Source organism: Ranitomeya imitator, chromosome 2 (assembly GCF_032444005.1).
Source record: "Ranitomeya imitator isolate aRanImi1 chromosome 2, aRanImi1.pri, whole genome shotgun sequence".
NCBI lineage: Eukaryota > Metazoa > Chordata > Amphibia > Anura > Dendrobatidae > Ranitomeya > Ranitomeya imitator.
Genome location: NC_091283.1, coordinates 493,455,744 through 493,473,197, shown reverse-complemented (window position 1 = coordinate 493,473,197; position 17,454 = coordinate 493,455,744). Strand labels below are relative to the sequence as shown.

Below are 17,454 nucleotides of genomic sequence, written 5' to 3'. Positions count from 1 at the left end.
ACACATTCTTCACATATGCATTGACAAGTGATAAATCGATGATCGCTGGGGGTCTGAGAGATGGATCACAAGAATAAAAGGTTCTCAAAGATCTCTGCAGTGCCTTGCCATTCTGTCAATCCATAAAAATAAAGTAAGCGCTGTCACTGCAGAAGAACCACAGGTCAATTGTCTGGGTCAGACTCATAGTGACCATAAATTTATGACATATCCTGACGGCTGATTAATGTATTTCGAGATTAAAACCCCTAAAATGGGGTTATCCAGGACTAGTTTATTTTTTTCACTATTGGTCTAAGAGCCAACAGGCAGGATGTTGCTAACTACCTGCCTGTTCTGCACAAACCACTCCTGACGGCAATTCTGCGGCTTCTGCTGATGTCACACTGACAGAGCAGCTGCTTCTCTTCCGTTCTGCTCTGTTGACAGGGCATCATTGCCGCTGTCATGCTGATTGACACCTGTCTTTGCGCTGCCTAACTGTTGGTCAATCAGCAGGATGGCAGTCACGCCACATCAACAGAGCAGCCTGGAAGAGGAAGAGCAGCTCTGTTGATGTGAAGCAGCTGAATTACTCACAGAAGCGGTCTGTGACTGCATAGATTCGGTGCCGGGGACAACAGGCAGGTATTTAGCGACAACCTGCCTGTCCGTTCTCAGTCCCATAGTATATAATTAAAAAAAATAAAGTGAAACGGTGATGGTCATGGATAACTCATTTATGTACATTGTTGGATGACCACATAAGGAGAAGTAACGTCATTACATCGCTGTAATGTGTGACTCTAAAAGATATTACCTGGTTTAAATCAGATTTGTGAACGGGCGAATGAGTGAATTACGCTCCAGCTCCACTAATAAGCCCTTTATTATCAATGCTGCAATATTATCTGATAGCTAATATATTAGAATAGAAATTCACACAATCCAGGCCACACCACCTCTGAGAAATAACACAACTTGGACCTCCAGGGTCTTGTATGGCCCCAAATTATATTTTTAAACTGTATATATAATTTTTATTTTAATCATCCGTCCTCGCTTCCCATAGCAATCAACCAGAGCTCAGGACCAGTTCTCTGTCAGTTTCGATAAATGGCGCCCATGTTTTGACAGGACAGAATGAAAAAAAAAATAAATAAAAATCGGGCTGATAAGTCTTGTAACTTCATATCATGGGGGACCCATCTGCTGATAGAACAGCCAGGAGACATCGTATCCTCCTATTAAAGTGCTTGGTACGTTAGTGTTTTATTAACTTGGAACACATTTTCTCAGTGGTCATTGAAGACAAGTGGAAAGGTAGGATTTTATTAGAAAAATGATTTTTCTTTTACATTTACTAAAAGGGAATAAACTTTAAAGGTGCAGCTCCCCTTTGCCTGTGCACAGTCAACAAACGCTTATTGTATTTTTGGCAAGAAACCAATGTGCCACCCAGAACGAAGAGAAAAAAAAAAAAATAATTTAGAGAGAAAAAAAAAAAGAAGCAAAACTGGTAAAATTAAAAATGGATACGTAGAAAAAAAAGTCCTACAGGAATCCAGCAAACTAAAACTGCACCTTTAAAGGTTAATTTAAAAATAATAATAAAAATAAACCTAGATGCACACCACTTTTACATGTTGGTACAATATTACCAAAGGCCAGGAAAAAAAGAAGGTTTATGAAACTTCTCTTTTAGGGAGATTAAAAAAAATAAAAAGCTTGGGAGTATGGGCACTACACAAATAAAAATTACACATTTTTTGTTGACATACATCAGACTAGGTTTAGCCTATACAAAAAAAAATCCTCTAAAATAATCTTGGTAGTAAAATAATACATATGGGAGTGCCGTCCAACCTTTCTCAGCCGTGACGGCATACCATCTCGTGGTTATAACATGAAGAGTGAAGGGAGCAACAAAAAAAAAATTACTTTTTAATGCTTTGAGGAAATTGTCAGTTTCAGACATTAGTATTCAATAGGGAAAGAAAATACCCTAAAGTTCCATCTCCTCCTTGCCAGAGTAGTTTGGATCCCATCCACCTCGGCCGTTCCTGGTGGCCAGCATTAACTCGTTTTAGCCTGGCATGTCGAGAGCCCGAAAGGCCATCCTGCTCTGTGGTGCCACCTGTAGGGTCAGACTGTAGATGCGGTCATGACAATGTATAGGATAAAATAATGCTTGAGCTGTGATCAAGGAGTTGGCCACCCCCGCTGGGACAACACTGCTCTACGCTATAGTCCTTTCCCAAAAAAGGGCAGCGCTCCACGTTTGTTTCTCGTGACTGCACTCCAGCGGTTAACAAGGGCCACGCGCGTAGCGGAAGCTTAGCCAAGTTCTGTTCACTCAGATCTACAGTGGGGCATCGTCCCCTGATCCGGCTGGCACTGCTACTTGGAGCCTACCACTGGCATTAATGGTGTTGAGCAGCGCTGGTCTTCTCTGCCAGGTGCCGTAGGAAACTATCATCGGGCTGTCCACGGTGGTTCAATGCCTCACTTTTAAAGAGAGCCGGGGGTGGAGGAAGGTGTGGAACGGGCGGTACTGCCAGGTGATGTGGATGGGAGTGCGGATGCAGATGGAGGTGAGAAAACGGATGTGGGATGGGTCGAGGCGGCAGGGAAGCCAAGGTATTAAGGTTAAGAGGTGGCGTGGGACTGCTGGGTGGCACGTGGATTGCTGGGAGGTTAGTGACGCCTTGTGAGGGATTATTAAGAGCAATCTGCAAGGCTGGCGGGACACCCACTGGACTGGTGACCCTGAAGCACTTCTCTTTGTGAGCCTTAAGCATGTTGGAGAAACGGAAGCGCATACCGCACACGTCGCATGGGTAAGGCTTTTCCCCCGTGTGGGTCCTGCGGTGGCGTTTCATGTTTGGGCGGCTGGTGAAGCTTTTGCCACAGATTTCACAGATAAAGGGTTTTTCTCCTGAAAAAAGAAAAAAAAAAGAAAAGGAGTTGGCCTGTTATGTGAAATGTCATCATGTTTATTTCAATTGAGGAACATTTTCAAACCCTACAAATCACATTAAAGGTGTATTCTGGTCCAACCAAGTTATCAGCTATCCACAGAATAGATAACTGTTAAATGGGTGTTGTCCCACTGCAGTGACCCCACCGATGTCTTCTCCCAGCAGATCATGCAGGAGCTCTGCAGCTATAGCACTGGAGGTACAAGGACTAACAAGCTCTGCTACATCCGCCAGTGTGTAGACCTGAGTAATGCAACAAGGGCACATGTGCAGCCTTTAGCGCCTTTCAATTCTTCTGAAAGCGATCTTATGGCCATTGGAGAACGAATCTGTGGGAGTCTGACAGTAGGGTCACACCGATCCAGCAGCAATCACCTATCTAATGGATTATACTGGAATACCCCTTTACGCTCCCTATAGGGGTTCCTGCACAGTCAGAAATTTACTCAAAAGGGAACCTGCCAGCAGGTTTTTGTACCTTAGACTAAAGTCACCTATTAAGTTGCGGAAATGCTGAATACAGCTATACATTCATTTAAGGAATCTGTGTTTCCATCAGAGAAAGCACTTGTCCAGTTTTTATGATAATGAGCCACAAGTGTAGGGGGCTTGGACTTACACTTACGGCCTCTTTGCTCACCACCCATCACTTACTGACCGGTCACTCTTCTCTCAGTGATCTGCCTGAAACCTTGTGCAAGCGTCCCCATCCTCGGAGTGATGCATGCAAGAAAGTTCCTGAGGATGCTGCGAGTGCTGGACTATCGATCTGCACATGTGCGAGGTCCGGGAGCAGGTGACAGACGAGTGACCTGTTAGTCAGTGATGGGAGGATCAAGAGGAAGAGGGGCAGGAGAGCTGTAAGTGCAGGATTAAGCCCCCTTCACTTGCAGTACATTAGCAGAAAAACTGGAACATGGAGCAACAGCAACACTGATTACTAAACCAAAAGGTATGGATTTATCCTGCACCTAATCTAGACATGAGTGTCATGTACAAATACCCACTGACAGCTTCCCTTTAAATTTACATCGATCATGGATTCTTTGAGTTTTGTAGAAATGGAGCGGAGACCACTATATAAAGTTATATTAAGAAATTAATCAACAATGCACTTTGGACCTGGAAAGATGTGAGGAGAAAAGATGGAGAATCATGTTAAAGGTGCTGAGGTTTTCAGTCTTCTCTCCAGACTCTGTGACTAGAGGCCATTCCACCCTATTACATGATGCATCTTACAGGATGATGAATATTGCTCCTCACGTAATACACACTTTTGTTTTGCCTCAAACTTGGAGCGCTGCCTCCTCCTTCTAACTCATCTACTCTTGTGTGGTTGTCTGCCGGGGTCTGTCCACCATGAGATGTGCGCCCAGAAGTCAGAGCATGGCATCCACGTATCACACTGGGATACTGAGCGTGTGGATAAAAATCGGTGTTTTTACATGGGTGAAAATCCTTTTTGTATGCTCATGCGAACCTGGCCTAAAAGGAATAAAGATGCCCCTTTCTGGTAATGGGTGAGGGTCCCATTGGTTGGCCCTCCACGGATCTAGAAGTCATCACCTACATGTGGATAGGTGATATCTTTTTTCCTACTGGAATAGTAGTGAACATTATAGACATGCTGGAGTTTTTTTCCTTGGGTGACAGGGAGGGCTCACTCTACTGTAAGCAATTAGAACAGCGACTGTCACTTTCATACCTGAAAACTCAATTAGTGGGACACAGCGGGGAAAAGCACACAAACGGGATACAAGAGTGCAGGGGTTACATACCAGTGTGCGTCTTCATGTGCTCATCGAAATACTGCTTCATGTTGAAGTCTTTACCGCACCACTGGCACATGAACTGCTTGTGTCCAATATGGATGCTCATGTGGGAACGCAACTGGTACTTGTACTGGAAGCGCTCATCACAGTTCTAGGGGCAGAAGACACAGGGTCAGTGCGAGGACGATATGCAATGTACACAGCTTATACTAAGAAGAGGAGGAGGTTTTATTTCCAAACCATGGTATGTTTCCATGTAGCCACTATACAGTAGCACTGCACGTGTGGACGGAAGGCATGGATAGAGGTCACTCTACATGTAACACCGGCCGCGATCTCACCTCACATCTGAACGGCTTCTCCCCAGAGTGTTGCAGAGAGTGGACCTTCAGAGACATGCTTCTCTTGAACGACTTGCCACACGTTTCACAGGTGAACGGCATATCCTTCGTGTGAGCTGCGTGTAAAGCAGAAACGTGATCAAAGGAAATGATCCTCATAGTTCTAGTATTTATACAGGGTAAAGCTGCTCGCCAAGAAAATAGAACACCAATAGGGTCACCTCACAGGACAGACCGTCATACCCAGCTCCTGTATTCTGAAAATCGTGCCAGGACAGTAACTGCACGTCTTACCATGGCAATATGCACTGCAGTCAACTGTTTCTTTTACAGTATGGCCCCTATTCATCAAAACTGGTGATTTTCACACCAGTGTTTCTGAGGGGGCATGGTGAACTCAGAAGCTCCAGATCAATTACAGGAAATCTTTCTGCAGGTTTCTGCTCTGTAAACTGTGAGCAGCACACTGTCTGTAGGGGCTGAGAGCCTGATTCCAGGGATGTCTCACCTACTAAGCTGTTTCAATAAAATCAGTGTTTTATCAGCAGGAGATTATCACTACAGGACTAGTTGTCTTGTGCCTCCTAGTCAACTGCTCAGTGTAACCCTGCCCCCAGCACTGATTAGCAGCTTTCTGTCAATGTATAGTATACACAGAAAGCTGCCCATCAGTTGTGTGGGCAGGGTTATACAGGGCTCAGCATTCAGAGCACTGCTAGATTTGCAGCAGAGAATATGGAGACTGCATCAAAATGACAGTATGTAGACCAGCACATTGCTGGAATCAGGATCTCTAGCCCTACATCATGCTGCTCTCAGGTTAAGAGGTGCACGCCTCTTACTTAATCAGGAATGTCTGACAAATGGCATGTGCCTCCGTACGACAAATCTTACTCCAGTGACAGACTCATGAATTAGACGAGCTGTGGTATCATGCCACTGAAGCTCATTTTGGTGGAGCTGGGCGGTTACGCCAAAAGTCAAAAACTTTTGTGCAACTTTGTGTTGTGCATAAATATGTATCTTTTCATAGCTTTGTATGCCAGGTGCCTAAAAACTTTGATTCATCGTGGCAACCATGTACATTCATTTTATGGCACTGGCGATTTTGGATAAAGTGGTTTTAGGAGGCAGCCATCATTATCAGTAATTAGCTGGTAGTACAACCATCAAAGTACCGTATATACTCGAGTATAAGCCGACCCGAGTATAAGCCGACCCCCCTAATTTTGCCACAAAAAACTGGGAAAACTTATTGACTCGAGTATAAGCCTAGGATGGAAAATGCAGCAGCTACCGGTAAATGACAACAATAAAAATAGATACCAATAAAAGCAAAATTAATTGAGACATCAGTAGGTTAAGTGTTTTTGAATATCCATATTGAATCAGGAGCCCCATATAATGCTCCATACAGTTTATGATGGGCCCCATAAGATGCTCCATATTAAAATATGCACCATATAGTCCTGCATAAAGGTTAATAATGGCCCCATAAGATGCTCCAGACACATTTGCCCCATATAATGCTGCACAAATGCTGATTATGGCCCCATAAGATGCTCCATACAGACACTTGCCCCATATACCGTAATGCTCCACAAACGTTAATTATGGCCCCATACAGACACTTGCCCCATATAGTGCTCCACAAACGTTATTATGGCCCCATACAGACACTTGCCCCATGGATGCTCCATACAAACACTTGCCCCATATAGTGCTCCACAAACATTAATTATGGCCCCATACAGACACTTGCCCCATATAGTGCTGCACAAACGTTATGGCCCCATATAGTGCTGCACAAACGTTATGGCCCCATATAGTGCTGCACAAACGTTATGGCCCCATATAGTGCTGCACAAACGTTATGGCCCCATATAGTGCTGCACAAACGTTATGGCCCCATATAGTGCTGCACAAACGTTATGGCCCCATATAGTGCTGCACAAACGTTATGGCCCCATATAGTGCTGCACAAACGTTATGGCCCCATATAGTGCTGCACAAACGTTATGGCCCCATATAGTGCTGCACAAACGTTATGGCCCCATATAGTGCTGCACAAACGTTATGGCCCCATATAGTGCTGCACAAACGTTATGGCCCCATATAGTGCTGCACAAACGTTATGGCCCCTTATAGTGCTGCACAAACGTTATGGCCCCTTATAGTGCTGCACAAACGTTATGGCCCCTTATAGTGCTGCACAAACGTTATGGCCCCATATAGTGCTGCACAAACGTTATGGCCCCATATAGTGCTGCACAAACGTTATGGCCCCATATAGTGCTGCACAAACGTTATGGCCCCATATAGTGCTGCACAAACGTTATGGCCCCATATAGTGCTGCACAAACGTTATGGCCCCATATAGTGCTGCACAAACGTTATGGCCCCATACAGTGCTGCACAAACGTTATGGCCCCATACAGTGCTGCACAAACGTTATGGCCCCTTATAGTGCTGCACAAACGTTATGGCCCCATACAGTGCTGCACAAATGTTATGGCCCCTTATAGTGCTGCACAAAGTTATGGCCCCTTATAGTGCTGCACAAACGTTATGGCCCCTTATAGTGCTGCACAAACGTTATGGCCCCTTATAGTGCTGCACAAACGTTATGGCCCCTTATAGTGCTGCACAAACGTTATGGCCCCATATAGTGCTGCACAAACGTTATGGCCCCATATAGTGCTGCACAAACGTTATGGCCCCTTATAGTGCTGCACAAACGTTATGGCCCCTTATAGTGCTGCACAAACGTTATGGCCCCTTATAGTGCTGCACAAACGTTATGGCCCCTTATAGTGCTGCACAAACGTTATGGCCCCTTATAGTGCTGCACAAATGTTATGGCCCCATATAGTGCTGCACAAATGTTATGGCCCCATATAGTGCTGCACAAATGTTATGGCCCCATATAGTGCTGCACAAATGTTATGGCCCCATATAGTGCTGCACAAACCTTATGGCCCCATAGATGCTCCATACAGACACTTGCCCCATTTGCTGCTGCTGCGATAAAAAAAAAAAAGAATCACATACTCACCTCTCCGTCGCTCAGGCCCCCGGGCACTTTCAATAGTTACCTGCTCCTTGTTCCGATGCAGCTCCATCTTCCGCACTGACGTTCAGAAGAGGGCGCGCACTAACCACGTCACCGCGCCCTCTGACCTGAGCGCCACTGCTGAAGACGCCCGGAACGAGGAGCAGGTGACTATCGCGCAGCGCTCCCCTCCCCGCTATACTCACCTGTTCCTGGCGCTGTGCAGTCCCTGCTTCCCCGACGCCGCAGCTTCATCCTGTACTGAGCGGTCACCGTTACCGATCATTACAGTAATGAATATGCGGCTCCACATCTATGGGAGGTGGAGCCGCATATTCATTACTGTAATGAGCGGTACCATGTGACCGCTCAGTACAGGAAGAATCTGCTGCTGCCGGCGCCGGGGAAGCCAGGGACCTGCAGGGACCGCGCCAGGACCAGGTGAGTATAATTTCACAGCCCCTGCTCCCCATCCCCTGCAGACCCCTGTGTATGACTCGAGTATAAGCCGTGAGGGGGACTTTCAGGCCAAAAAAGTGGGCTGAAAATATCGGCTTATACTCGAGTATATAAGGTAATTTCTGTGTCACATGTAGCTTCCTTCCAGTGAAAACAGTCAAAGAATGCTCAATGTGTGCAGCATGGCACATGTTGGCATCTGCTCTGCATGTCTGGAGCATGCAGCATCCGTATCACCTGCATCTTTATCTGTAGCAGTCATGAGCGTCATCTAGTGGTCAATGTGTAAACTGCAGGATAAAAATCAAGGCGATCAGACTGTTTATGTCTGCAAAACCTACCAACAAGATGCTTGCGGACATGTGCCATTGTGTAGAACTTCTTCTCGCAGATCTCGCAGGAGAATTTCTTCTCAGCGTAGCCATGGACGATCTTGATGTGCTCGTGGAGGGACCAGAGCTTCTTAAATGTCTTGTTACATGTGATGCACTGTAAAGAAAGGGGGATAGATGAACGGCCATAGTTCTAGGACAGAATATTTATATTTGGTAAAGCATAAAGAAACAACAATCATAAGCAGATCAATCCTGACAAGTATATAAGCCATTTACAGCCTGATGTCCTCAGGATCTAGATATTTGTATTCATCAGCTTTCACCCTTAGAGGAGCAAGGGAAGCCAAAGGGTCAATATCTCCAATGTGAAGCTCCACTTTATAAAGTTCTGACTGGGACAGATTCTTCCACCTGTAAAATATATGTAGTTTCCATGTACTCGTATGTCAAGGGCAAAATATATGACCTGGAAAAAGAGGATTAAAACCAAAGCACAATAATAAAAGTTAGCCAACATTGGAAAGGGTTCAGGGGAAAGGCGAAGAAATGAGATTTCTGGGGAGTCTGTTTTTTTTTTTTTTTGTTTCTTTACAAATCGGACAAGTCCTTTAGGTATCCTTGTTGCTGAGATAGGACCGAGTGATCCTGCATTAGATCTAGGCCTTAGATAAGTGTTCCTTTACCTGTGACACAGCGGTTTTTCAGATATTTCAGCATGTCTTAGTAGCTGTACGTTGGGGATTTTTTGCTTTGGATGCAAAAACCCCCCAAAAAGATAAAATAAGGATAAGCCCAAGAGGTGGGTTGTAGACCACCCGTGTTTCTGCTGCCTCCTCTCTTTGGCATACCAGGCTTGACATGTCACTCTCCATGAGGAGAAAAGTTACCCCTTAAACCCGAGCTTCAGGTTTCAAAGCTCAGTGGGTCTATGTGAGCTCACAGGCCGCCATCTGCAGGATATTCTGTAGTACTACATGACAAAAATTAGGTACAATCATAAAAGCACCCTATACTGCATACTGAGACGTGGCAATAATCAACTAACGAGTAAATGAACCATAAATGATTTCTGTTGACAGATTCAGAGAAAGAAGAATTTTCTACTGTCACTCTGTCTACAGGCAGAGTTTGGTACTGCAAGTATGACCCATTGGGGCCAAACTAAGAGATGGGAGAGGGTCTTTTCTAATCTCACTCATCAAAGACTGACCTACTGTTTAAATTTGGTGTGTGTGTGTGTGTGTGTGTGTGTGTGTGTGTGTGTGTGTGTGTGTGTGTGTGTGTGTGTGTGTGTGTGTGTGTGTGTGTGTGCGCGCGCGCGCGCGCGTGTGTATGTATATATTTCTTTCTAAATTTTTCAGGAACGGTTTTTTTTTTACATATCACAATCAGTTTTTTTAAAACTAACTTTTTTTTTTTCTTTCTAACTTGGCCACAATGAACAAACTATTTTATAGTGATGCACCTAATGAGTGTGTGCAAAAGTCACTATGAAGGGAAGGGGAGAGCTGTGAAATCACCTATTTTGACTGGTGGGTCCTGTGTTATTAGATGTATAGAAAGGGGTTTCCGGTCATTGTAATCCTGACAGTGATCACAAGGAGCCTGCTGAAAACCAGTGATGGGTCATTAGCAAATTATCCACTGCAAAAAGCCACCTCTCTTCTGTAAATGATGGGAGCTGGTACCCAAACGAGAGCCACTGACCGTGGAGGTAAAATGACGGTATTGAGCAGCGCTACAGCTATAGTGATTGTATCTTTGATACGTGTTCACCTACGATGAATGCATACTTGATAGGGATCCATTTGGGAAGGAAAGAGATGGCTCTTTTTAGTGAGTGAAGCCAAGTGATCCAGATCACCAAGAAGAATAGTCTGCCTGAAAGGACAAAACTGCCCCAGAGGCTAGTGTGAAAACTGCCACATTACTAATTCTGTGATATGAAAAGAAAAAAAATGGCAAATTAAAAATCTAAAATAAGAACCTGATAGGTCATTTTTGGATAATGGCTTCCCATTTAATTGTTGGACTCTGGAGACCCCTTAGAAAAATCAAAAGTTGATCAGAACAAACTTGCCAAGAAGCATCCAATTAGCGGATCCCGCAGGAATAACCTAATGGTCTGTGCCATGTATGAGCACTTTCTCTGGGACTATGGAGTTCCATGAATATCTTCTGGGCAGACAGTGAGATGGAGTGAATTGTCAGGAGGCCCACTGCTGCTGATGATGAACCACCATCAGTATCTCTCCAAGGCACCTGTACACATTACATGCACGTTGGACAAAGCGCAGCATTTTGGCAACATTGGTCAACTACCTAATAAAGAAATGACCAAACTTGCCCTGATGGCCCGAGTCAGAAGAAAGATTGGCTTCTTAAGTGCCCGACCCTTTTTCCTGCGGGAGATGCGCTGACGCGGTGTCTAGCAGCGACTTAATCCGTATTCCCTAGGAAATTACAACATTCTTGCCGACCTGGAAATATCTTCTTAGTGATTTCTAAGTAAATAGAGGGGGAAAGTCATATATTAGCCAGACTCGAAAACCCAGTATGACCATGGATTTCACAGCAAGCCCTATCATTTCAATGGAAAACGTGTAATGATTCACTTCACCAGTGGAGGCGCTGCGGAGATGCTGAACATTGCTGCTGCGCTGCCCTACAGATGGCAGCTGTACAGTGGTCTTAGTCACTCCACTGCTCCAGCTCTTCTTTTAGGCCACGGTGAGACAAATGCATTTTTGATCAGCGTACATCTGTGTGCACAACGGACCAATGAGTCACCTAGGGCAAGTTAGCACACGGTTGGAAAAAAAAAAAATGTATAAACGGCAGCATGCATTAGTCAAAATCCATTCTACGGATACGGACAAGGAGCTGGTAGTTTTGTCAGAATCGTCCTGATCCCTTCCGGGAGCAGCGAACATAAGAAGTCTGAGAATTGCACAGTCCGCCTGTGATCGCCCCATGGCCACGTTGGGACGTCTGCTTCCATGCATGTGTCCTGCGTTCGTCACCGACAGAACATGTGCTCACTATAGGGCTGCTCTCATGTCCATGCTCTGTTCTGGCGGAGGGGCCAGATAAGGGCTCGCGTGTTGTAGTCTTAAGGAAAAAGGCCAATCTTCCATCTTTCCCTTTATGAGGCGTATACCTTAACGAATTAGGCGAATTTTACAAGTACTGTGCGCCTCCACCAGCAAGGTTATTCCTCTAATTTATGCCACTGAAGTGCTGTCAATTTCCATAGATTAACTGAGTGGGTATTGCCACGCATCCTCCACGTTCCGGCCACTCTGGCAAAGATGGTTGCAACTGGTGTAACAATGGCAAAAGTTGCCAAATTACTGTGCAACTTCAAGTTTCACTTAAATTTGGTGACATTGCGAAATGTTTTATACCAGAAAACTGGCAAAACACCTTAATGAAACAGACCCCAAGTGTCTGCAAAAATGGATACATGACCGATTTGAGTCATGAATCAAATCTCCCACTGAAATCTCCCATTGGGACTGTGAAGAAGAACGGCACAAAATCATTGTTAATTTTCTACTGTGTAATGGACAGAGAAGCTTGGAGGGTCTTTTCCATGCAGAAGACAAAAACTGAAGCTAAACTGATGGTAAAAACAGACCCCCAGGCCAAAAATGGATGAAAAATCGATCAGCATGCCGATGAGTAGACTTGTTCCTTGTAAGCAAAAACAACAAATATCTGAATAAGGCCTTACACAATGAAAGGGAAAGTATAATAATTACTTTTTTCTGAAAACGTGAACCTGAACCTTACTACGTTGGTGAAAAAGATGCCATGCTACTACCATAGAGTGATAAAATGGAGCTACACATAAAGAGTAGAAAGAATAAAAGGGACAAGTCAGGATTCTTTTTTTAAATGGCCACAAAGCATAGAATGTGATAAATTGTCAGTATAGTGTATACCCGCTGGTAAGTCCCCCATCTCTCTGGTGGTCTCGCTGTTGTGTGGTTGGTTTCCTACAGTGACAGCGATCCAACCACGTGTGCTCTTCAGCCAATCAATGGCCTCGGCAGTGATGGTAGCGCAGTCGGCGTGCGACTATTGAGGAGAGTAATTGGCTGTTTTTCCACTGCTCGCTACTGATAATCGGCATGTCTAAACAGGCTGCCAATCACCTGAAGCACAAGCAAAACGCTTGTGAAATTATTTTTAAGCTTGCTTTATTCTTGGCAGCACATCATCCTGTGTAAACAGGTGATATGCTGTTGAGAACAATGGCATGCTATGTGCCCAGAAGAATTATTTTAACAATCTCTTTGTGCAGATAGGTATCGGGTATTAATGATTGGCTTGTACGTAGCCATTCAGTGACTATTTAAAGGTCACAGGTTGGCTAGTCTAAATGCAGCCTCAAGAGCGGGAAGTCATAACGTGATCACTGCAGCAAAACTAAAGAAGATTAGCAGGACGTCAGAGCAGATGGGGATTTACCAGGTGAGTACAAGGTATTTTATTACAACCTCGGCTTTTTGGTCGTGTGTAATAATTCTAGACAACCCCTATAAATGAGATCATTAATATTGCATCTCAATGTACAGGAAGTGCATCTAATACTGGGCACATAAAATCATAAAATGACTAGGTGCTTCAACAAGTGGAAATACAAAGGATTAGCCCGGTGGCCGCTCATGGCCGCCTCCAGGCGCCATTACTCACCGTCTTTGTAGCCATATTACAGCAACCCTGTTTGAAGGAAAGAAGTTTTACATATGCGGCCGTTGGAAGACAAAACAAACGTCTTTGCAGCAGGTCAGTGTGCCACGTATACACGATCACATGTGTGACCACGATGCTAGAAACAACTTGCTCACAACATCCCTCAATAGAAACCAGTTGTGGATAACCTAAGTTCGGAGCCAGCAGGAGACCCAAAGGATGGAGCCACTGGGGCAGATAAATAGTAACACAGAGCATCACTCCGGAGAGGAGATAAAGCACATCCACACAATGGTCTTGGTCTAATAAACATGGCCACTTTCTACAGACACAGCACCTCACCGATTTATAGATTGTGTGGTATTGCAGCACGTGGGCAGGTGTGGCATCGGTATGGCCAAAGTCCAAAGGAAGAGACTAGGTGAATCCGATGCGGTCCCTGCCTGAATTCTCAACACCGTGGGGGGAGAGGGCCGGAGCAGGGCAGGGGAGAGGGCAGGAGCAGGGCGGGGGGAGAGGGCGGGAGCAGAGGGGGGGGGAGAGGGCAGGAGCAGGGCGGGGGGGGGAGAGGGCAAAAGCAGGGCACGGGGGAGAGGGCAGGAGCAGGGCACGGGGGAGAGGGCAGGAGCAGGGCGGAAGGGGAGACGGCGGGGGTGAGAGATCAAGGGCAGGAGCAGGGCAGGGGGGGAGAGGGGAGAGGGCAGGAGCAGGGCAGGAGAAGGGCAGGGCGGGGAAGAGAGCAGGAGCAGGGCGGGAGGGGAGAGGGCGGGAGCAGGGCAGGGGGGAGAGGGCAGGAGCAGGGCAGGGGGGAGAGGGCAGGAGCAGGGCAGGGGGGAGAGGGCAGGAGCAGGGCGGAAGGGGAGAGGGCAGGAGCAGGGCGGAAGGGGAGAGGGCAGGAGCAGGGCGGATGGGGGGAGGGCGGGAAAGAGGGCAGGAGCAGGGCGAAGGGAGAGAGGGCCGGGGCAGGGCGGGAGGGGAGAGAGCAGGGGCAGGGCGGGAGGGGAGAGAGCAGGGGCAGGGCGGGAGGGGAGAGAGCAGGGGCAGGGCGGGAGGGGAGAGAGCAGGGGCAGGGCGGGAGGGGAGAGGGCAGGAGCAGGGCAGGGGGGGAGAGGGGAGAGGGCAGGAGCAGGGCAGGAGAAGGGCAGGGCGGGGAAGAGAGCAGGAGCAGGGCGGGAGGGGAGAGGGCGGGAGCAGGGCAGGGGGGAGAGGGCAGGAGCAGGGCAGGGGGGAGAGGGCAGGAGCAGGGCAGGGGGGAGAGGGCAGGAGCAGGGCGGAAGGGGAGAGGGCAGGAGCAGGGCGGAAGGGGAGAGGGCAGGAGCAGGGCGGAAGGGGGGAGGGCGGGAAAGAGGGCAGGAGCAGGGCGAAGGGAGAGAGGGCCGGGGCAGGGCGGGAGGGGAGAGAGCAGGGGCAGGGCGGGAGGGGAGAGAGCAGGGGCAGGGCGGGAGGGGAGAGGGCAGGGGCAGGGCGGGAGGGGAGAGGGCAGGAGCAGGGCGGGAGGGGAGAGGGCAGGAGCAGGGCAGGAGCAGGGCGGGAGGGGAGAGGGCAGGAGCAGGGCGGGAGGGGAGAGGGCAGGAGCAGGACAGGAGCAGGGCGGGAGGGGAGAGGGCAGGAGCAGGGCGGGAGGGGAGAGGGCAGGAGCAGGGCAGGGAGAATCCGCACCAGACTCCTCTCATTTTTTCCTATGGTCGGCCGGCTCTTTAACTTTATCTTTTTTAAAACGCAGCCCGGCTCCAATTTATGCTGTCTGTGGCTTGGGCAGCATGAATTAACTGACAGGAACCCCTTAAAAATTGATAGCATATCCTTAGACCTGTGGAGATTAAACTATTAGCACCCTCTATGATAGACTTTGTGAAAGGTGCGTGTACAGCAGCTGCAGTCTGGTTCATACTCTACTAAATATATTTTTTTTCTTTTTTAAACTGTAGTTCAAAATATTGCAGCCTTGTTCAACTCATTTCGGTGGAAGAACGCTGCAATATATTAACCAGTTCAAGACTGGGACATTTTTCTCCATTTATGGCCAGGTACATATTGCTTCTTTTTTTTGGTACATGTGGTGTAAAGATAATCTGTCTGCAGGTTTTTGTAATGTAATCCGAGAGCAGCATATAGCTTGAAATCCATGGACTTAGTTCTACCTTTAGCCTAAAAAACTACAAAACTATGATGCAGGAGCTGACAGTCTAACTAGACAGACTAGGCTGTGTATTGCATTTTCAATAAAATCAGTGTTTTATCAGCAGGAGATTATCACTACAGGACTAGATGGCTCGTGCCTCCTAGTCAGCTCTGTGTAATCCCGCCCACTCCACTGATTAGCAAATTTCTGTCAATATACATTGTCCGCAGAAAGCTGCCAATCAGTGGTGTGGGCGGGGGTATATAGGGCTCAGCATTTAGAACCCTGCAAGCAGACCAACAAGTGGCACATCACTGGAATCAGGGTTTCTGTCCCTATATCACACTGCTCTTAGATTACTTATGAAAAATCTGGTGACAGATTCCTTTTAAAGAGCTGTAAACATTTTTCTCTTTTGGATAATCAAACAATTTTTCAATTTTTTTGTGATAAATGGGGCGTAATATTTGCATTACTTTCATACTCTCCCATTTTTTTGCCAATACTGTGGGAAAATAAAAAAGGAAATATTTGTGGCTTTCACTATTCACTACTACTTTTTAGACCACTAAAATACATTTTAAAATTTGTTTCCCTTTCCACAACAGATATAAATTTTATATATTGGACACTTTAATTCAGCAGGGACAAGACAAGTAGCGACGATTTGAATTGGCAGAGGCTTTTTTTTATTATTGATAATTTTGACATGCTTTTTATTTGTGCATTTATTTTTCACTATTTCACATATTGTTCCCCCTTATAAAGGTCTTTGGTACAATTTCAACATTTAAATACTTTTTTAATGTGATTTCACCTGTAACTGGGGCAAGACTATTAGCCCCAGTTACAGGAGAAATTCAGCCTTCGCGCTGTATATAAGGGTTGGCTGGGTCTCCTGCAACTCAGCAGTTTCTTCTTCCTCGCCACCCCAGCAATCATATGACCTCTGAGTCCAGAGAAGAAAGTCATTAGCGATTCCTAATACTGTATACGCGGCGCTTGATTAGCACTGTGTATATAGCAACTGGAAAGGCACAGACAGTATTAAACCATTTCTGCCTTCTCTAAGGGGAGATGGCTGTGTCTGCACAATCGCATGCAGCTGCTCTAGTATGCAGGGACTATTTAGGACATTGTTGTAGAGTACAACCAGACAACATGGACATTTTTCATCTTCGGGTGGTTGGCAAGTAGATAAACTACTGCTTAAAAAAAAAAAAAACTTGTACAGTAGACAGCAGCCACTGTAAATGCTGAAGAGGCTGTGGCGCTCCACAAATAGTTGATCTAACAGGGTGCTAATAGTTGAACCCCCACCAATCTAAGGCTGCCGTCACACTAGCAGTATTTGGTCAGTATTTTACATTGGTATTTGTAAGCCAAAACCAGGAGTGGGTGATAAATGCAGCAGTGGTGCATATGTTTCTACTATACTTTTCCTCTATTTGTTCCACTCCTGGTTTTGGCTTTCAAATACTGACCAAATACTGCTAGTGTGACGGCAGCCTAATATTGATGAATTATTTTAAGGGCAAGCCATCAATTTGTAAAGGCTAAACAACCCCTTTAATGCCAAATAGTAAAGTAATTAGCTCACACTAGTCATGAGTAGCATGCTGTATTATAATTCAGAGCTGCATTCACAGTTCTGCAGTCACTGGAAACAGTTAAAAAGCTGGTCCTTACAATACATATGGTCTGATCTCATG

The 17,454-nt window shown here is 46.2% G+C and overlaps 1 protein-coding gene across 2 annotated transcripts in view; it reads right to left on the bottom strand.

Annotated features, from left to right (window-relative positions):
- Positions 1-1,289: 1,289 nt before the first annotated feature.
- The window catches only part of ZNF652 (zinc finger protein 652), a 30,998-nt gene continuing 14,833 nt past the window's right edge, over positions 1,290-17,454 (bottom strand). The window contains exons 3-7 of one of the 2 annotated variants that reach the window (XM_069751500.1): positions 13,621-13,647; positions 8,926-9,073; positions 5,074-5,189; positions 4,739-4,883; positions 1,290-2,917 (exon numbers count right to left, since the gene is read on the bottom strand). In XM_069751500.1, coding sequence (XP_069607601.1) covers positions 2,403-2,917; positions 4,739-4,883; positions 5,074-5,189; positions 8,926-9,073; positions 13,621-13,647 — 951 coding nt within the window. In that variant the 3' untranslated portion in view covers positions 1,290-2,402. The remainder of the gene's footprint in view (positions 2,918-4,738; positions 4,884-5,073; positions 5,190-8,925; positions 9,074-13,620; positions 13,648-17,454) is intronic. The other variant, XM_069751501.1, reaches the window with a different exon arrangement.